This window comes from Anoplopoma fimbria, chromosome 4 (genome assembly GCF_027596085.1).
Source record: "Anoplopoma fimbria isolate UVic2021 breed Golden Eagle Sablefish chromosome 4, Afim_UVic_2022, whole genome shotgun sequence".
Taxonomy (NCBI): Eukaryota; Metazoa; Chordata; class Actinopteri; order Perciformes; family Anoplopomatidae; genus Anoplopoma; species Anoplopoma fimbria.
The window spans coordinates 21,271,096-21,293,030 of record NC_072452.1 but is presented as its reverse complement, the minus strand read 5'-3'; the positions used below and the strand labels follow the sequence as shown (position 1 = coordinate 21,293,030).

Here is a 21,935-nt window from a genome sequence, read left to right as displayed (position 1 = left end):
TGTCACAAACAATCCCTCCCTGCTCTCTGTCTTTCCTAGCACGGCGTTTATACACCTGTTCTATGTCCGAGTCGATCATAATGTTCCTGCTGTGATCCCGCTCGCCCGATATGTTTCCTCATCTCCTGTCCGTCTTAACCAGTCTCACGCAGACTCCACGGTCCCTTCTCCTCCACCCTGTCTTAATTCCCTGTGTCTGCCAGATTAAACGCCCCAAAACTGGTGCGGTTTAGTCATGTTTTTCGGCTCCCTGTCTTCACCCTCCACCAGAAGGAATGCGATCTGGCAGCAAGTGCTCTGTTTTCTGTAAATGTGGAGAGTCCTGATCCCCCCCCCCTTCCTTCTTCCCACACCTCTCCCCTTATTTACACATATCCCTCCCTTTCCCTTTTGATGTTGCTGTTACTTCACATGAGTGTTCCTGCGATAGGCTAGTTTTCCTACTCTAATTATTTTCAGGCGAAAGCAATAAACTTCCAAGACAGTCACTGATTTTCTGCTTCTTAAATGGGACTTGTGCAACTTTGAACTCACTTGGAACACTTAAAAAGCTTGATTCAAATAGAACATTTGGGGGAATTTGGCTCCACGTCAGACCTCAATTTAAAAAAAAAAAAAGAAGCACAATATGAGAATTCATGCAACCAAAACACAAGTCATGTGTGAACTCCTGGAGAATCATTCTTACTTTGATTTAAACACAAAAAAAAACTCCAATTGCCACAAGGATTTTGACTTAACATGCATTCACAGTGTCTCCCATTGGCCTCGTTAACTATAAGTAGCTCAGCAGGTTTCCTCTTCTTTTTATCCCAAACATTATTCTTTCCAGCGTGGGTGTAAGTGCTCCTTAAACTCATGTGAAACGACAGTAACTCCTCACACCCTCCCCCACATCCCAAGTCCTGTCAGAGGTGTATCGTACTGTATGTTCACTCAGTACTTGTCTTTTATCATCTTTGTCCCTCCTCTGCCCCCTGTCCACTCTAAATGCCCCCTTCACTCTTGTCTTCCTCCCCTTCTCCTCCTGATTTCCTTGTTCTGACTTGCTCCGCTGTTTGACACGTACATGATGCGTTGACAGACGGCTGCCCCGGGCTGTGCAACAACAACGGGAGGTGCGTCCTGGATCAGAACGTCTGGCACTGCATCTGCCAGTCGGGGTGGAGAGGGCTGGGATGCGATGTAGCAACGGAAACGCTCTGCTCAGATGGCAAGGATAACGAGGGAGGTAGGAAGAATGAAAAGCCTCTTACAAATCGTCTTTTAGCTTCGGAAAAGGCTGTTTTCGTTTTTTTGTGCAAGAAAAAATTGGCTTTGATGTGGCTCCTCAGTGACAAACAAACAAAACAAATCAATCATACATAAAACATCACTGGAAAGAATATGCAAATGGAGAAGCAGAGCAGATTGTTAAACAGAAAGCTTTTAAATATACAGTAGATCAATTATAAAGAGTGGTTTATATATATACATACATATACATCAACACTCTGTTGCCAGATGTATATTGAACTGCTGATCAACAATCTCAGAACTTCTGTTGTTCATAGAAGGTGACATACTTTGTAATAGTTCATACTTTCATGTCAGCTCAGGATCTTTATTGAGTTTAAGTTCACGTTCAAAGTCATCTAATATGCTCTAATACATCCAGGTCAACAAAGCGTGTGTGTCCCCCCCCTTCCCTGTCTTAACTGTCCCTCCTGTTTTCCAGATGGGCTCGTGGACTGCATGGACCCAGACTGCTGCACTCAGATCGCCTGCCAGGGTCAGACCTACTGTCGCGGCTCACCTGACCCCGCTGCCATCGCCGGCCAGGGCCAAAGCTCAGCCGCTCAGCCCACATCCAAGGGCTTTTACGAGCGCGTCAGGTTTTTGATTGGTCCCAGCGGCAGTCACGTGATACCCTGGGATAACCCGTTCAACAGCAGGTAAGCGGCTTAATGAATTACTGACAGCTCTTTAATTATTTTGCATCACGTTGGCTGTTTGCTGTCTCATTACCAGTCGGGAGGCAACTGTGTTTGTGAAGCCACTCCAAAACGTCAAAGAATCTCACATCTCTTTGTCTTTGCTGCCACAGTGACAAGTGTGTTTACAGTGGTGTCGCTGCCACAAGCGTTTATTTCTTCCACCAGTCAAGATTAAGAGTGAGCTCGATGCTAGCTAAAAACAGCCCCTGTGACTGTGACAACATGAGGATAAGGTATCTCACACCGAGATAACAGGACCATGTGGTGTTCCAAATTGGAAAGAAAGGAACAGCAAACATGTCTCTGAGGAAATCATTTTCACTGCACATTAATGTGCATCTTTTATCTGCACATTACAGAGTATATTTGAATATATGAGACTGGCTTATTTAAATAGACTGCTCTATGATATTTGCTAGGAAATGTATTTTCTAGGAACTGCTTTTCCAACAGAAAACCACAATAAAGCAGACCAATCACAGAGAGTCTGCAAAGAGCCAACAAGTTAAAGGTGTTCAGTACTTAAGCATCAAACAAGGTGAAATTAATTAAAGATGGATGGATGGATGGATGGGTATATGTATGTATGGATGTATGGATGGATGGATGGATGGATGGATGGATGGATGGATGATGGATGGGTGGGTGGGTGGATGGATGGATGATGGATGGATGGGTGGGTGGGTGGGTGGATGGATGGATGATGGATGGATGGATGGGTGGGTGGATGGATGATGGATGGATGGGATGGATGGATGGATGGATGATGGATGGATGATGGATGATGGATGGGTGGATGGGTGGGTGGATGGATGATGGATGGATGTCTATCATTGATATTAAATAATTAAGCAATAAGCCATAAGAGGGTGTGGTTTACAGTGATTGTAGTGCAGCTAAGGGGCAAATTAAGGCATAAACCAAAGCAGAGTCACACTTAGAACTGAAATACAGGACATTTTTTTTCCCTCTGACATCATTACCAAAAATAGAAATAATGCTTGTGCCTAATTTGGAGCTTCTGACATGATGAAAACCCCCATATCAGTAGCCCCCCAACAACACTCTACCAAATCATTCAACAACTTTGCCTCCTTCTACACAGACAAAAAAAATCAGAGAAGCTGTCAGTGCCTCTGTATCGGGCAAAGGGTCCGTGTCTTCCATGCTTCCTCTTGAAATTAATTCTGCCTCCGTGAAACAATTTAATCCCATCAGCCATAACACCCTGAAGGGGATAGTGTTACATTTAAGTTATTTCTCCTTCTGTCTTGATATTCTTCCCACAAGCTTTGTAAAGAATGTTTTAATTGCATGGCATCTGACCTCCTGGAGATAGTCAATATAACTCTTTTCTCTCAGGCCGTTTCCCCCGAAACACTGAAAACTGCAGTGGCCTGTTTCCACCCACCCCCACCCTCCCATTTCTGGGGAAAATCACAGTATCATCCCACTACTGAGCTTCAGGCTCAGGCACCTCCTGAGCTGGGAACAAACTCCATCACCAGGACACATTGGTGGAAAATCATGTTTCTTATCACGTGTGTTAAGGTGGAAAATCACGTGTTTATCGCGCTTCTATATCAACAGATAACGTTAACATGCCACTGTATTATATTTCACAGTGTTTTGTTTTGTCACCCTTATCGTTCATCCATAAAGTTGCCCACTGAGCTTATATGACACATGACTTCCACCAATAAAACCAAGGTAAAAAAATACAACCTAAATATTTCAATATAACTGTAACTTTTCAAGTTAGGTACCATAATGTTAAGCGGCAAATAACTTGTACTGACCTCCTGAGTTTGCACTAAGTGCATTGGACGAATCACTGATTGGATTTGCCAGATTTAAAAAAAAATATATATATTGGTGTCAAAAAAGGAATGATTGAATGCCAGTGCTCATCTCAAAGCCCTCATGTTCAAGACTTCAAACTGTGTCTAGAGGCAAGTTCTGGACTAAGACCTAAATTGCAAAACCCACATCAACAGAATTACAAAACCACACTACTACTTCCTCTAAAATAGAGCTTGCTTTGAGGGACTCATGTCACAGCACAACTTAGAGAAACTTGCTTTAGAATACTTGATTACTGTAACAGTGTCTATACAGGTCGATGTGAAAGAATTATATGTATCTTTTTATGTAAAAATCAATCCGACAACGTCAGCTTTTTCTTAACTCTGCTGCCCGAGTCCTCACTAAAAACCAAGAAAGTGGAACACATCAGCCCAGTTATCAGAGCTTTGCACAGGCTTCCTATGAATGAAAGAATTGATTTAAAAAGATAATTATTATTGACCTACAAAGCACTGAATGGTTTGGGGCCAAAGGATGCTGCTCTGTTACGAGTTTCCAGAGCTCTAAGATCATCTGGGACAGCCTTGCTCACTCTCCCCAGGGTCAGCACCAAACATGTAGAAGCAGCTTTCAGCTTCTATGCACTGCAGATCTGGTTTAAACTTTCAGTTCGCTTGAGGTCTGCTCCAGCCCTTTATTCTTTTAAATCGAGACTTAAAACTTTTCTGTTTGCCACTTTCCTGAGGGCCTTTGAAGTTGTTACATTCTTTTATTTCTCTACGCCTCAACATTTAAAAAATCCTTTGAATCTACTGTATTTTGAACCTGTTTTTTTTTTTTTTATTGTTTTCCTTTTGTATTTTTTCTGTTGTATGTCTATGATTATGTTAAGTAATTTGTCCTGCCTTCGTGTCTGAAATGTGTGACTGTATTTATATTTTATAATAAAAATGACCTTGCCTGGATACACTGCACAGTGTCCACCCACGGAGCAGAAGAGGTTTTTATGTCTCTCAAAGACATTTTGACATTGGTGGACATTAATAAAACCTGTGACCTTCTAGTGTCGGGACCGGCTTTTTATTCATCGTGACACCGTTGCGGTGTGACTACCCATTTTTCTCATCCTTTTTACAAGAATTAAAGTTTAAAGTTGCTTCAAAAGAATTGATTAAAAAAGTTTGATATAAAGGAAGACAATATCTTACCCAATGAATAGACTAGTGGGCTACATCGATGTGCAAACTGAGACACAGAGTTATATTTTTTTTCACCAAAACCTACAAAAAAACTCCCACATCTGTTCAGAACCACGAGTGGCGTTTGTTTTGTGACTGGTGGTGAGGAAAATGATTGCCAGCTGTGTGCAGAAGGCTTTGGGAATATTTCTTCCAATAGTTTAAAGTAATCCTTATGTAAATAGCATGCTTTAGTGAAAATATAGAATGAGACGATCTCTCCCCCCCCCAGCCCACCCCCTTCTCAGCCGGGTTCTCAGTAATCCTCATGCTCATTGTCTTCAGCTTACTGTCGATTTCATGTCTGGCAGTGGCATTAGCTCTCTTGCTCAAAATACTCATTTGCCTCTTTTATCTCCTTGTAGAACTTACTTTTGTAGTCAAAAGTGCATCGTGCATTTGATAGGCTCTGCAAACGTGCGTACATTTGACAAAATTAATTACCTTTTTTCTTCTTTTTTTTTTTAAAAAACTGTATCCCTTCAGCTCAAACTATTTCTTTTTTTTTGAAAGAGTTGGATAATGAAGTAGAATGTACTGGTGGAAAAGTCTGTTTGGAGACCAATAGTTTTTCAAACATTCATTTGAGGTTATAGGGTGAATAATTTATTGACAAACCTTCGCAGAGTATACATTATAAAAAATAAAAAGTCTGTGAAGCACTGGAACAAAGCCAGAACAGCATCAAGACTTCCATCCGCAGCGGTGACTGTTATGTCTCGCTGTAGAGTATCTGATGTCTAATGGTACAGATATTGGAAACACTTTAGAGGTCACTCCTCTCCTGTTTTTTTTAAGAAGACATTGTGAAAGTGCAGAGAAAGGGTGCAGATTTCAGCGTGCGGTCAGGTTTCAGAACTCGGCAGTAAACTTGTCCCTTGTATTGCGCAGAGAATAAAACGAGTGTTGTGGTTTTGTGTTTGTGTGTGTGTGTGTGTGTGTGTGTGTGTGTGTGTGTCCCACACACACACACACTACTCCCCAAGCTGTATCACATGTCCCTACACAAGTCCCCCATTGGGTTTTCAGATGGTGTTTTTCTACAGCCGGTGTGAGACAATGACAGATAAGAATGCATGAATTACATGATTCATTTTTCAGGGTTTTTTCAGCAGGTGGTGTGACTTGGCGTTTGTTTGGGGGGTTTGGCTTTTTTCTAGCATGCACTCAAAAGATTAATAGAGACACAGGAAAGAAAGACTGAACCTTCGCCGGGCCTCTTAAGTGGCCTTGTTCCCCGAGCCGGTAAATAAAGGATGGGAGATGGTTGTGCTGGGCGCGGAGCGGGAGGGGAAATAAGAGAGGCTAAAGCTGTTGATCATCCCAGTCTCATATACGTAATGACCCGGAGATAAAGTGGCAAAATGAGACATCTTTCGCCCACCAGTGACAAATGCAGAGGGAACACTTTTAAAATTCATCTCTATGGCTGAGAAGTAGGGAATGATTAAATCTTGATGGAGAAATATCGTATTGTCTCTCTTTTTTACCATCAAACAAAAGGGCTGGCCTAACAAATTACTTCACACTTTAGAACCAGAAGCATCGCTTGGCAAGTTTTACCTGAAGGTCCTGCAGTCATGTTGAATAATCGCAGAGGGTATCTGAGGCTTTAATCATGTATGAAGCTTGCGTTGCTGTGATTTATGAAGCAAAAATGCCAAATAAAATACAGTTATTCAGGTGAAAGCAAGGGATGGGGACGCTGAAGGTGGAGAGCCTTTTGACCAGAAGCAAATCCATTTGCCAGAAGGGAAAATCTGGGTGAGCAAAGTGAATGAGTAATGCTCCCCCATGCTAGACTAACTACCATAGAGGTGCCCTCAAGTGAAACATTTAACCTCCGCAGCCACTAGGTGTGAATCTATGTCAAAATACTGATTTTCTTTTTCAAAAAGCCTCGCCTGCATTTATTTCTTAAATAGGGGAGCATGTTTTTCCTCCGTAGACTTCAAATCTGCCTAAAACCATAACATTTTGACTTTTCACCGCTGAACATTTTACATTTCTTGTATTCAAATTGCATTTTTCTTTTCACATCTACAATATTTACGACTTCACCTTTTTAAACAGCTGTGGCGAATCTTTTTCGGATTATTGCATTCCTTTTTTTTTAACACCGCTTCTCATTTCTTTTTTTTCTCGTTGACAATTTGTTGCATTTAGTTTTTCTGAATTCCTGCAAAGTGCCTCTTGACACATCAGACGCCGAGGTTTGCAACTTCTCACATGAAGAGGATATCTGTAACCGAGCTGAAGAGCTCGTTCTGACACAATTCTTGTTGATATATTATCTTTCATCGCAAGTATTACCACAGACATGTATCGCCCAAGTGAGCACAACACTCGGGTATGACACTGACAAGAGGCTCTCTTTTGGAAGTAAAAGTACTTGCAAGAATAATCACGCTTGGATCACACCCTCTTGAAAATACAACTTAGGGGAAATTCTTAATTCAGCGAGGTCAGGGTGATAATACTGTGAATATTTCGCTCATGAATCTCATTTGATATGCCTCTGGCTGGGTATTGTTCATTTACTAAATTGGCATTACTCCACAGACTAACTATCATCTAACTGTGAACGTGGTTGGCTAGATAATGTCCACTGTTTTCCACTCTTTGCCTAGAAGCCCACTGTTTTCTGCGCTGGCCTCGCAAATTAAATTTTCCCTTCCTCAAACTAATAATGCTTTAAATAAAGATATGGCTTGAGGGTGAAGAAAAAGTCATTTTTCTGTGATCTCTTGGAATATAAATGTTGCATCACACGTGCAAGATGCAGCAAAATCTCAACAGGACTCCATGTCTGGGAAAACCTCATCCTGCTGAATTATGGGCTTTTAAAGCAGTAAACAGAGACAGAGAGGTGCTCTGTAAGATGGCATTTTCATGAATAACAACCTCTGACGTGTGTGTGTGTGTGTGTGTGTGTGTGTGTGTGTGTGTGTGTGTGTGTGTGTGTGTGTGTGTGTGTGTGTGTGTGTATTCCTAACGGTCAGTAAATCAGAACTCCCTGCTGGTGCCGTTGGCAACCGGGTGACAGTTGTATGCAGAATCGGTGATGTGGCCGCGCCTTGACGCCGGCTGGCATTGTTTGTTCACTCAGCCCTCTTTGTGTTTGTTTGCCCACACAGTCTGGCATCAGTCATCCGGGGTCAGGTCCTCACTGGAGACGGGACGCCGCTGATTGGAGTCAACGTGTCTTTTCTGCACTACCCGGAGTACGGATACACCGTCACGCGGCAGGATGGCATGTAAGTGAGACACTCTGCGCAGACATGCTTCAGGAGGTGCAGCATGCGTAGACATTCAGCGACTCATTTGCATTCATCAACACTGATTTACATGTACAAATAAACATGAGTACTCTCCCGCAGGAATTTCAGCCCTCAGGTTCAACCGTTGCCCTTGCAACAATTTATTTTGTGGCATTGGACTGCTGTCCCCAGACCAGTATGGAAAAAATGCAGGAAAAAGCTGTCCGACAGTGGGAGAGTCGTCCTGGCAGTTATCCAAAAAAAAAAAAAAAAAAAGAAGTGCTCAAAACAAATTGAAACCGCAGCACATTGTGCCCTAGAACAATTCCTCATGCAAATGTCACAGTGGTGGTGGCCATTTTGAACCGGGCTGTTTAAAATGCATTGAATCAGCGAGGGTAGAATCAATCTGCCCGCAGTGTAGTAAAACAAGGGATTATTGTCTGACCTTCTCCTGCTGTTACCGCAGACGGGTCTTTAATAATGGGAGTGCAAACACATACAAGACAAAAGTATGTCAGAATTTACAGGAAAGGGTTCACCTCAGGTTGGAGCTTTAGCTTTCTGATGGTCTTCAGAGATAGTAAACCAAGGCCTTTCATTCAAATTCAGTAGCTAGAGGTTGTGTTTGTGTGTTGCCAGTATGGAATAAAAGGCTTATAAGTGGCACCGAATTGCACAGCTGTTGTTATGAAGCACAATCCTTGGGTCCCTAGATAGCCGAGGATTAGCTGATTTCTTCAGATATTCCGCCCTGTAACTCTTCTGACAAGGAGCGTGATAAATGGTTGGGGATAATCACACTTGGTTAGCCAACAGATCCGCTCAGTGGAGTTAAGAAGAGGGGGGGGGCAGCATCAAAGCCTGGCCTCTTGCAGCTGTGAGCTCCCCATTGCCCAAAGTGGAGAGAGCTTGAGAAGGAAGCTGTTTTAGGTCAGCTGCACAGCTTGGCTGTTGGCGCGTGTGTGTGTGTGTGTGTGTGTGTGTGTGTGTGTGTGTGTGGTTGTGGGTATGGGTGCGTGCATAAGCATTGAAATCTGAGAGTGTGTGTGTCTTAGTGCATGTGAATGCATGCAATGTCACCAGACAGATGCTTTACCCCCTGGGTAGTGGAGCTCGCAGAATATATAGAGCAGCACTTCAAAGACTCGCCCTTCATTTCCAAACCAGTAACTTTTCCTTGAGTAATGTCGTACTAATTAAACCCAGTTCACCAAAGAGAACTCCCAGGACTCGAGACTCTAAACCAAATTCAACCATAAAGTGTCTTCTCACACTATGCCTGGTTAGACAAAAGCCATAAATTAGATTCAGTGAACGATAATAATATGTGGAGGCTGTGCAGAGAGAATACACTTACTTAAGGAAAAGTCCTTTCTTCCATTGAAAAATAATCCTGAAATAAATATTTACTTTGCACTTATTAAAGTGAAATTCCAGTTTATTACAACCGGAGGCTTATTTCCATAGTTATGCCTTTCATTGCTTTCAGTTATAACATTGATAAAAAGAAGTCAGATGAAGCGAGATATAGAAAAAAGGATTCAGGTGTACCCCTATCACTTCCGGGTTCAACCTTGACCATTATTTTTAGTCTTGTGGTAGATCATTTCAAATCATTAAAATGTTTCCCATATCCAAGTAATTCATTTACTAAGCAAAATACCATAACAGTGATGTTTTTTCATCTCACGATACTGTGTTAAGGTTTGACCTCTTGGCCAACGGCGGCGCTTCCTTGACGCTGAATTACGAGCGCGCCCCGTTCCCCACGCTGCACCGCACGGTGTGGCTGCCGTGGAACGTTTTCCACGTGATGGACACGGTGGTGATGAAGCGGGAGGAGAACGACATCCCCAGCTGCTACCTTACTGGCCTGGCTCGGCCCAACCCCGTCATCCTGGCCACGCCCCTCTCCACTCTGTACAAGACGTCCCCAGAGGACAGTCCCGTCATCCCGGAGACCCAGGTGAGATCACATTGCAGGGTTTTTTATGGTCAATTCCACAATTGTGCTCATATCCAATTGTTTTGAATGACTCTAAAAAGTCGACCCATGTTTGTTCCCAACATAACATGGAGCTGTGATGAAAATGCACAAACACAGAGTAACCATAATGCTCTTATCTTCCTTTTACCATGGCCCTCTCTCGCTTATTTTAAACACAGTCAGATTTGCCTTTCAGTTTGCCTTTGAGCTCTGATTGAACTGAGGCGTCTCCCCAAATACTAAGCCATAAATTGTCTCACAGTAATGCTGATAAATTCTGAGGGCACGTCGCATGGAGGTTACATGCCTCAGGATTTGGTTTATATCCATTTGGCCCAAATCAGAGTAGAAAATCCCTGAATGCAAAATGTGGCTCAGCAGCTCTAAAACTGATTAGAACAAAAAAGATCTGTATTACATTTGAGGGAAAACATTTCCAGCCATGCTTCAGTGGCAGAGTGAGGTGAAACCTGGTGAAAGAGACTCAACATGAAAGAAAGTAAGACTTGTCAATTATTGGAGTTGTCACGTTCAAGTAAAGTAGTTTCTTTTCAGAGGCTCAAATAATGAGGAATTCATGTGGAGTTATTTAATTTGCATATAGACTTTTGTACTCTGTGTTTGGTATAAGTAAGAACTTTGTTTGATTTTGTCTGTGCTGCATAGATTATATATAAATGATAAGCCTGTATATCTGTAAACACAATTTTCCTTACGTGACTGGAATGTTCTTAACTGAGTGATAAGAGCCAAGCCCACTGTAGGAAGTGCACTATATTATAAAATCAAATCTGATAAATGTTTTGTATTATATACTTTATTTAGAGTTTCCCTCTTCATTAAATACCAGCAAACTCCTGTTACTCCTGTTACTTAAGTCTATACACCACACTGTGTATTTGGCACCAGTCTGACTGCTAATTAAAATCCTAGGTCCTCCATGAGCAAGTGGCCATACCAGGCAGTGACCTCAACCTGGTCTACCTGAGCTCCAGGGCAGCTGGCTACAAGCCCATCCTCAAGGTGCTGCTGACCCACGATCGTCTCCCCTTCGGCCTGATGAAGGTCCACCTGATGGTGGCCGTCATGGGCCGTCAGTTCCAGAAATCTTTCCCGGCCTTCCCCGACCTCTCGTACACCTTCATCTGGGATAAAACAGACGCCTACAATCAGAAGGTCTTCGGCCTGGCAGAGGCTGTGGGTGAGTACCTGCTGTGAAGCTGCGGGCTGAAGATGTTATGTAAGCGTAGGTTCACTCAGTTACACTACCTCCAGGCAATGAACCTTGGGTGAACTTTTGAAGATTGATTTTGTTTTTCTTTCTAAATTGAGGATTATTTAACCAGGGACCGCTTTTGTTACCATGTGCAATAAAGCTTTAGCAGGTGGTGTGAAATCCTGAAAATCCCCCCAGTACTGCATTTTTTGAGGGCCACTGCTCTTCTGCTGACTTCTTTGTTTTGCATGTATATTTCAGCAGCAGTGCACTGACTAAAATATTGTCTATGAGGCAGTAGCCTGAGGAAAAAAATCCAGCATCACAAATAATAACAGAATCGTTTGATATACATGATAAAATATCTTATCTATGTTTTATATATATATATATATATATATATATATATATATATATATATATATATATATATATATATATATATATATATATATATATATATATATTAATAAGTGTCATCTTGAGTGTTATAATACATTACACTGGAAAAACAAATAAACACCATTAAGAAAATAGTAATATGTTAAACAAATCTGCAAATTGAACGATGGTAAGATTTCTCCCAAGTTAAAAAGATCTTAAATTTAGCTTTGATGATTCACTAGTATTAGGAAGTGTTGTGTGTCATAAAAAGCCTTTATTGCTCAAAAGTAGCATAGCATATGTAAGATATTCAAGATCATCTAAAAACAAGTTCCTATATTTCACTGAGATGATGAGTCTTATATTAACTGTTAAGAGATATTTTGATTAATATTTAAACACATATACTTGGTTAGACTTGTTTTTTTCAGAACTACATGCAGTAGCACTTGCATCTTAATGTTTTGCAGACACGCTTTTAAAAGTCTAAAAAAAAATCTGGGGGATTTTGTTAAGAAGGATGAATGTTTGAGCACTCAAGCTTACATATTACAGGAAAAAAAATAAACTCACAGCCCTGACAATCAGCAGGATTCACTGGACCATATTGCAGTGTTTATGATATTTACTATTATGTGCTCCATCTTTGTCATTCAAATCATTCATGCCACTTTATGTCGTTGTTTATTTGCATTAACACAAGCTAAAACAAATGACAGGAGAGAGCATAAAATCCCAAACTGTGCAGGTGAGACACAGAAACCCCACAGGTCTTCTAAAATCATACCAGCTGGAGAAAATGAAATAGTCAAAGAGAAAGCAGAACCCGCAAATACAGAAAAACAACCGCAACGTGTTCTGAATGTCTTATTGGCTACAAGCCTCATTGCTGCCTTAAGTGTCAGGTAAGGAGGTTACAACCTTGCTCACCATAGGTATCTGCCATCATTACTTTCAGTGTCAGTGGGATATGAATACGAGTCCTGCCTTGATGTGGTGCTCTGGGAGAAGAGGACGGCGGTGTTGCAAGGCTATGAACTGGATGCCTCCACCATGGGAGGGTGGATGTTAGACAAACACCACATACTGGACATTCAGAACGGTAAGGAGATACTCATATATCTAGTGTAAGTGTGTTTGTGTTTGCATGAGGGGCGGAGATAGGTGGCCTCTTAGGGTTACAGGCAGGTGGTCTTTACCCTGAATCACTGCAATAAATACGTGAATCAAAATGAAATATGGTTCGTCATCCCATCGGCAGATAATAGAGGAGAGTTTTGAAGGGCCGATCATTCACGGTAATGACAGAATAAATCAGAGACTAAGTCACCAGGGCGCAGGGCTCGCTACGGTTCCACACGACTCAGCTATTTTGGGAAGAAGACGGAGTTTTGCTGCACACGGAGGCTCGTGCTATTGATGAACAGGCGTCATGTTTAATTCTCTCATTAATTTTACGAACTGAATTCATTTCTCGTTCTTTCATCAATCAGAATGGCTTTAATCGCCAAGTACAATAAATGGACAGGAGTTGGTCTTTGTCGTGCTGGTGCAGAGACACAAGGATGTGAAACATGTTTAATGAAACATACAGCACAGAGTCACTGGTGGGTTACAGTACCACAAAGTCACGTTCTGTAATCTGGTGGATTCAGTTCTTTGTTACACAACCATGGAGACAGTATGACTGCAATTATAAGGAGAGAGCCTCAGGGTCGTGTGCATTGTCAGTTTTCCAGGCTGCTCTGTTTTTACATTAAATCCACTTCAGCTTAGCATCATTGTTCCAGTTGTCCAACACCATTTGTGTCCCTTTCATCTCGGAAATATTCAAAACGATATTCATGGTCGTCAGCAGAGTCCTCAGTCTGACACTGTTTAAGATCCAGGTTTGTTTGTCTCTTTGTTTTGTTTTAGTGAGCATTTAATGCGTGTCTTTTGATTTTTTTCAAACATAATTTACTCATCCATATGAAAAAAGTGCTAAATCACCTGCATTTGCACAGTCGTGGATGCATGTTTTAGCTATCACCAAATCACATATCCAAATGGCAGACAGAAATAAATATAGGATTTCTTCTTTTCCACTGGCATCTAACAGAATAAGTCAGATCTTGTGTGAATAAACAAATGCTTCTGAGAAACTGTAATTACCTGTAGTTATGTGTTTCCTTGAACTAGCCAGTGTGTGTGAGCCACAGACTCTGGGGGCTTCCTTTGTTGTTTCTTACAGAGATAGCATCACTGCTGAGGAGCCTGGCATAGTTATGATTGATTTTTGCTTCTCGTTCAACTTAATTCCCATTATATTCGGGGAGAGAAACCGTAACGCAGTGCAAATGTTACAGCTAATGCAATGAATAGATATGAACCAGTTGTTCTCGAATCCATCGTTCCTCAGTTTTAAGTTTGGAGGCAGTCACATAACAGCTGCAGTTAGGTGTGTTTGCAGCGCGTGGGAGTTTTTGGATTGAGAAGTACAGTGTGGCATGTTTGCATGCAGACGGAAGCGTCTTGTTAACGTCTTCCATTATGTTCAGTCATCATCACGTCATTGATTTTTAGAGGTCATTGTGCTGAAGAAAAGATGAACCAAATTCCATCACTCTGAGGAAGATAAACGCTCAAACATTACTTTTCATTTGAAGAGCATTTATCAACGTCCCTTCTTGTGGTGCAAAATCCCATTTCAAGATAATGTTCCTTTATATGACCGTCAGGAGGGCCCCAAAATGACCTGATATGCAATAATATCTGTATTAACATTCCTACAAAACATCCTATTAAGCCTTGGCACAAGCTTCCACTCCTTAGAGTTGCAAGCCCAAGCTCACTCCCCTAGATATCGTACTGTTCACCTAACCAGTAGGAGTATCATTTCTGATTGCTTAAAAAAATAAAATAAACTCGTCAAAAAGCAGCAAAAAAAAACCAAATTCAGCTTTAAGTGAGCCTTTTATCAGGTCTGCCATCAGCAGCTATCATCACTTAAGTGTACATCACCATGAAGTTGCCAGTAATTATTATGCCACTCATGCATTTGGATTATGTGCTGTAGATAGATAAATCACTTTAAAATAGATTTATTTTCTTGCATGCGAAATGCCTGATGCTCAAAGGCTTGGTTCCTAAATGACAAAATATGAAATGATTATTAAATGTTATGTATTCATCACCCCAGCGTGTGAATAAATAGTATAGTTTTATAAAGCCCGACCAGTAGGTCCAGTGAGGGTAAAGAGGTTAATGAGGTTCACTTGTTAAACAGCACGTTATTAAAGTGTTTGTGTGGCTAATTGTGCATGACAGTAGACTACTGTTTTTTATTAATATGTATTCATGGGGCTGGTATTGAATTTGAATCGCTACATGTATTCTCATCATTTCTCCTGTCATCAGAAATGCATTGGGGAAAATGAAAGCAGGCCAAGCTGACCAATCACATTTCTTGTGGTCGCCATGTGGCATCTCCCCATCCCTGATGTGTAGTTACATTTATGAGGAGGTTTACATGAGCTCTGGTAGAGTTTCAGAGCATCCTTCATTATCCTCTGAAGACCACCTGACACAACGTTATATATCTTGCTTTAGCCTCTTTGGACCGGTTCATCGAACTCTAAGTAAACCTCAGAAGTTATTTCCCATCTTAGATATTTTGCCAACTAGAGGAGGTTGTCTTTTTAAGTAGGACTGATTGTGTAACTAGAACTGCCTACATCTTGAATCTAGTCTTTTATAGCATCTTACATGCACACCCACAATTGGCAAGAGCAACACTCTTCATCCTACAATACTCTGTGGGTTTGCACAGTAATATCATCCATGAACTCAGCATGTATAACAGTGCACTCACATCTCAGAGATTGCACAATCTGTCTTTTGTCGGATGCGGTTGTGGAAAACATGTCAGAGAATCAGTTCCTGAAACTGAGTCTTCCTTTACTTCGTTCAAACCTCGGTGCCACTTTGTCCTGCTTCTTTGTTGAACATTAAAAGACCAGACACAAGGGCCCATTGCCGAACCCAATCTGTCAAGCCATCCAAAACATGGGATTTGTGAAGTGTGCAAAAAGAACATTGAAATATGCCTCTAGCTTGACTGCCGCCGGGGCGTCGCGTTTCATCTCACCTGTCTCAAAGTATAAGCACACCCATCTCCAAAGCCTTCACTGTGGCAGCATCACCGTTGGAGTTGTTGTGAGATGCTCTTGCGATCAACAGATAGATGCAGCACGTGTGATATGCAAATGTACGCTGCATCCTTTATTAGACTGAGCCGTGCTGCGTGTGTCTGGAATTTATCAGAAAATTGTACGCTACTGTTCGTGTAAAATCATTATGTTCAGGGTTTTACTTGTACACGGAAACGGTGATGACAGAAATAAAACAACAACCAGATGGTGTCGAGTTTTGTTTTTTGTGCGGTAAATGCTGCAGCCTCCCCAAAGGCTTTTTTTTTTTTTTTTTTCACACTTGTCCTATCACAGCAGCACCCCAAAAATAAATCGCAAAGTCTAACTAATTTTGGAAGATTCAAAAACAGTTAAGCAGACTAGTGTTGCTCTGTTTCATGTACCTGTGTCTGACAGGAGCTTAATCAATTTGCTTAAAGGGGTTGCATGCCGCAATCCTATTAGCTCAAACCCAAAGACAGGGAGCTCTTGAAAGTGTGAAATGTTTTTGTCAGTGACTTCGGTATGCTAGTTTATACTGTGTGTTCACATTCCAGTATCTGTACCCTATCCGTAATTCTATCTCTCATTGTCCTCACACATTCATTTTTAGTAGAGAGGTGGGGAGTCGGCCTTCTTGCATTTTCTAATCCAAACTGAATTACTCAGTCTTGCATTCAGCCACTTTTTGACATTTCAGATTTATGGCCCATGTGGGTTTTTGGGCAAGGAATGCAGTTCGATATCCTTTGCCAGCGTGAAGATGAATCCAAATATCACTGTTTGCCTTCATTGCTGCTCCAGTATTGATTCTTTCATGCTGTAAACCTTGACTAATGTCCTCACCCCACATGTTAGCAAGCCGTGGTCCTCTGCAGCTGCACACTGGTTTTAGCTCCAGACATTTTTTGCCATCGCTCTTTGTTGTGACTCCTGCTTCATTTTCGCACCACTTCGAACATCTGAGGACTTTTTCTCTCGTCGTTTGTGGCAAAAGACCCGAGCAACAGCCGTCTCCCTCTCTCTGCACCCACTCCAGAGCCTGTCAGACTAGATAAGGCAAATTGCTGGTGTCTGTGCTTTAGTCATGTCCTCCTGCCCCTCCTTTCTTCATTACAAGTGGATATGCCTTCCCCTCCATCTGCAGCTTGTCTCCATCGAGGGTAACACAGCCGATTCTTTTTGGACACAGCCAGAGTTCAGCATCTCAGTGTCACGGCGTGGGCTAACTCTACAGCATGGCAGGAAACTGTTGCATTTGAAGAACCGAGTGGTTTCCTGCCCACTTTTAGCGTCTATCATGGTGGCTCAGCGAGGGCCTGGGTGGTATCTTACAGGATGACACAGTGCAAAGGAGAACAAAGAAGGACAGGGTGCAATTAAGACACACTCCCGCCCCTCCCCTACCAATCTCTGAGCTCTCTATGTGTCACCAAGGTGACATTGCTCAGGGCGCTTCAGTTTTTTTTATCAGGTATGGAGGCTCGGCCTTGCATTTGTACCATTAATCTTCCTGGAAGCTGTGATGTCGGCATTGAAGCATTTTTCTCCCACTACATGACTCAAATTAGCCTTTTATCAAAAGGATGATTTCCTTCTGTAATGATTCTAATAAAGGAATCAATTGAAGGAACTGAGCATATTCAGAAAGGTGGCCTTGTAGCTCCGGACAGCGTAATGAGAAATGATCGGTTTTATATACAGATGTAAGTCAGAGTATGTGAAGAGAGCAGAGCAACAGAAATTTCCTGTCCTTGATCAAATGTCTCTGTGATGACTCTTTTAATTTTCCGTTCTATTTACTGATAGTAAATAGTTATGGCTCGTTATGTTGTTTTCAATAATCTACACTTTTATATTTTGCATTGTTTTCAATATCTCTTAATTAATATTTGTGAATTCAATGATTCTGTCAGTCTAGCACATCTATGATTGAGAGATTATCTCAAAATATCAACGGATGATTCAGTTGTTAGCAGCTAACAGCACGAACAGGGAAATGAACAGTACTGAGAGAGCCAACAGTATATCTTAATATTGCGAACTGTTATTTGCTGCTATATTAATGCTCTGGATTTGGAATGCAGCACCTTTAATAATGAGCTGTGTGAAGTGCAGTTACCTTACATTATGGGCTGTGTCCTGTCCTGGCTGGATGGAGCAGCGTTGGAGTGATATGGAGCAAAAGAGACAACAGATTCAGACTTTCTGAAAAGCCTTTTCTCACTATGCCAGGCGAAACAGAGACTTTTTCTCTTCCACCAACTTCTATCCAAAACTCAAACACGCCTCCACACATTCATTTGTACTACTCAATGAGCAGACACATTCCTAATGGTTGATCCATTCAGCTGCCATACTTGTACTTTGACTTAAAGTCTCCTCTGCAAAATCTGTCGAGGGAGCACTAGTTTGTTTCAGCATGTGCAGAGAAAAACAGATCATTGCCAAATTGTATTTCTGCTTGTCTCACATAACAACAGTAGCACTATTTTATTTATGAGAAAGTTTTGTTCATGGTTTTTTTTTTTTTTTGGGGGGGGATTTCAGCCAAACTTTGTTGAAAATCAGGTTGGAAAGAAAGTAAAATAATATTCATAAATAAACTGCATGAATGCAAAGCCATTTTAGTCTGGACACTGTAGGAGTCCCCCTTTTTAGCCTGGGGCCCCAGATAGTCAGAAACCAAAATCCCATCAGTGCAGCACTCCAGCTGAGACGTCACAAGCTTGATCCTCGGAACAATCATCAGCGGTAATGTGTCATGACCAAGTGTCCTTGAGGGAAGAAAACTGAACCTTAATCTCCTCACTCACTCTAAGTTGAGAGCAGTCGAAGTTGTGTGCGTGTGTGATAAAGATAAAAATGAAAGAGTATAGTTTCCATACTAAGTGTGCCGTGATTTCAGGAGGGCTAGTTAATGATTGAAAATTGCATTCATTCCATTCCATCACGCTGTGTAATAGCCTATGCTAAGACGTGTGTGTACAGTAAGCTGTGATGGAAGTGTAAATAGAGAAGGCCGCGGCGGCTTGCCAAAATGACCTGAGCAGTGAACGTCAGCCAAACTGCTAGACTGCTGCAACTGATCCATGTCCTACACACTGCATTAGGCTCCCGGATATCAGGGAACGTCTGTCTTTCCAGAGAATGTTAAAGGAGCTATTACACAAACAGACATTCAAAATTCTAGTCAGATCACATAGCATATTTCTTATCTGTAGCTATGTTTCTGTGTGCAGCGTCAACCTTGCAGCTTTCAGTTTCTCATCACATCGTGTTCATTCAGCGAGCAGACACATGGATCACAGTTCAATTAAAGTCCCAAGGTCGCGCGTTTGATGGCGTCACGCATAAAGCCGTCCCCCGGACCTATTTGTCTTTGTTAGAGGCTCGTGTATAATGCGCTCGCATACAAAAGACGGATTGGTCAGATCGTCCTGTCAGGAGTCTCGCCAGACCGTGCCTTCATTTGGATTTGCCCTTCAATCAATTAAATCAATGAAAGGAACTAATCAGCGGAGGGACAAGCAGCACGGTCGCACGCTCAATTTCACATACATCGAGGGGTTACGATGGCTTGCGGGATAACGCTGTTGGGGAACGATATTATTTGGCCATTCCGTGGTGTCATAGATCCACTAATTAGGACAGAGGCAATGTGAATTCAAACAAGTTGTTGGATGTGAATAATTAACTGCTTCCAGCATGCACTTCTTCTCTTTTGATGTGTTTTTTTTTTTTTCCGCCTTTGAAGAGAGTCCCACTATATCAGCCCCCCCCCAAAAAAAAAATCCGGTTATAGCTGCCTCTTGTTAAAATATTAATCTGTAGTGAGTCACTGAATTTGGTGAGTCCTCAGAGAAATGTATGCACCGTTATTAGGGGAAGTTCACTCCACTGTATTAATGTTTACCACCTCTGTGTGAGTTTGGGAAAAACGATGACTTAAAAGAAAATCATTTTAAATAGAATTCAGCTTTGTGTGAAGTTTTCAGGAACCCACTGGAGCAGTTCTATAGTAATGCACTGGACTGGAGTATTATGGCATATCAGATGGATTGATGGTCAGTTGGTTGTCTGTGTGCCGCAAAACACTCCATGCACGACTGAATTTAAATCACATCATTGTCTAATCTTCACTCACAACAACATAAACAAAACTGGTGTAAACCATAAATTGATAACTTTTATGAAAAAAACATATTAGCAATGGACGTACTGTATTTGTTTTTAATGAACAGAATGTTTGATTATGGTTGAGTTAAAGTGATTATGAGAACATAATTAAACTCGCCTAAATTGTTTGATAATTCCAAGTTTGTGAAATGGCATTTAGACGGCAATAATTAGTCGGCTACTGCAGAGTTTGTGTGCATTTAGAACTAAAGTGTAATAAATATCTTCTTGCATATTGAACTAAATTAGCCAGATATACTTTACAATAAGTTTCACGGTTTATTTAACATTTCACAAGGTAAATGTTTTAACCTTAATAGATGAGAGTTATTAATTAAAACGGGAGACTTTTTGTTTCATATATGTCTTTAGAAAGCAATTGTTTTTAATATGTTAATTTGATGTCTTGCCATGAGTTCAATAAGAAGATCTATACTAGTTTTGTATGGAGTTAGAACCAGGACGTGGTTAGCCTAGCTTTGCATAGAGACTGGAAAAGAGAGATAAATAAATGTGTACAGCATATAACTCTCTCTAAAACCACTTTTTTTTGTGGGTGTGTTTGTACTGACTCAACAAGCGAAACACAAGGTTAATTAGGTGGGCATAGTTTTTATCATCAGCTCCGGGCAAGAAATCAAGCAAGCACATTTACCAAAATGTCAAGCACGTTAAATATTGGTATTGTCAATTGAATGTGTGTGTTTTCTTTTACTGTGTAATTCTTTTTTAGCCAGGTCCTTTGTGTAAGAGAGATGCCTCTCTGGAGACTTACCGATTGATTAAAGGATAAATGATGAGTCATGTACCGGCTACCAGTGTCAAACATCAATCATGGTTCCACACCTGCAAATAACTGCTGTTTTGTTTTTCCCAGGCATTCTCTACAAAGGCAGCGGGGAGAACCAGTTCATCTCCCTCCAGCCCCCTGTGATCTCCACTGTCATGGGGAACGGGCGGCGCAGGAGCATCTCTTGTCCCAGCTGTAATGGGCAGGCCCAAGGCAACAAGCTGCTGGCGCCGGTGGCTCTGGCATGGGGCATCGATGGAAGTCTGTACGTCGGAGATTTCAACTACATCCGACGCATCTACCCGTCGGGCAATGTCACAAGTATCATGGAGCTCCGGTAAGATCACAGCCTTTTTGTTGGGATTATTTTTAATAGCATGTTACACTTAGTTTAAGGCATTTATTGTGCAACCTGTCGACTCTTTACCTTTGTCTCTTTATCAAAGCAATAACCTGAAAGGACAAAAGTTGATTGCAGTATTTTGTGTTATAGTATCAGCATTAATAGTGATTGTATATGTATGTATATAAATGTATTCTATTTCAATCTCCAGTTCAACAGGAACAAACAAAAACATGCAACATACTGTATTTGACCCCTAAAAAAAAAGTGAAATATGCACAGTTAAAGGCTTTGGATCCCACTTTACATTTCTACAGTTAGCCTCCAGTGTGGAAAGGGAAACTAACACGGCATGGGGGAACAGACTTTCAGTCACACACATCTTTCTCCCACCCATAGAAATTTGAAATCTTTTCCCTATCCGTCTTCATAATTAGGAAAGACATCCTGTCTTCAGCGTGTAATTGGGATGATTTACGCCCTCATGCCAAGTTGGCTTCTGTCAGCGATGACTCTCATTCGACCAGTTGGCTTATTTCAAAGTGGCAGATGTTGATTAAATGTACATTGGGCCATCATCC

At 41.5% G+C, this 21,935-nt stretch overlaps 1 protein-coding gene across 1 annotated transcript in view; it reads left to right on the top strand.

Moving 5' to 3' along the window:
• The window catches only part of si:dkey-237h12.3 (teneurin-3), a 126,230-nt gene that overhangs the window by 84,874 nt on the left and 19,421 nt on the right, over positions 1 to 21,935 (top strand). Inside the window, exons 14-20 of the mRNA XM_054598066.1 lie at positions 1,085 to 1,231; positions 1,718 to 1,934; positions 8,158 to 8,277; positions 9,988 to 10,249; positions 11,204 to 11,471; positions 12,829 to 12,972; positions 21,099 to 21,348. Coding sequence (XP_054454041.1) covers positions 1,085 to 1,231; positions 1,718 to 1,934; positions 8,158 to 8,277; positions 9,988 to 10,249; positions 11,204 to 11,471; positions 12,829 to 12,972; positions 21,099 to 21,348 — 1,408 coding nt within the window. The remainder of the gene's footprint in view (positions 1 to 1,084; positions 1,232 to 1,717; positions 1,935 to 8,157; positions 8,278 to 9,987; positions 10,250 to 11,203; positions 11,472 to 12,828; positions 12,973 to 21,098; positions 21,349 to 21,935) is intronic.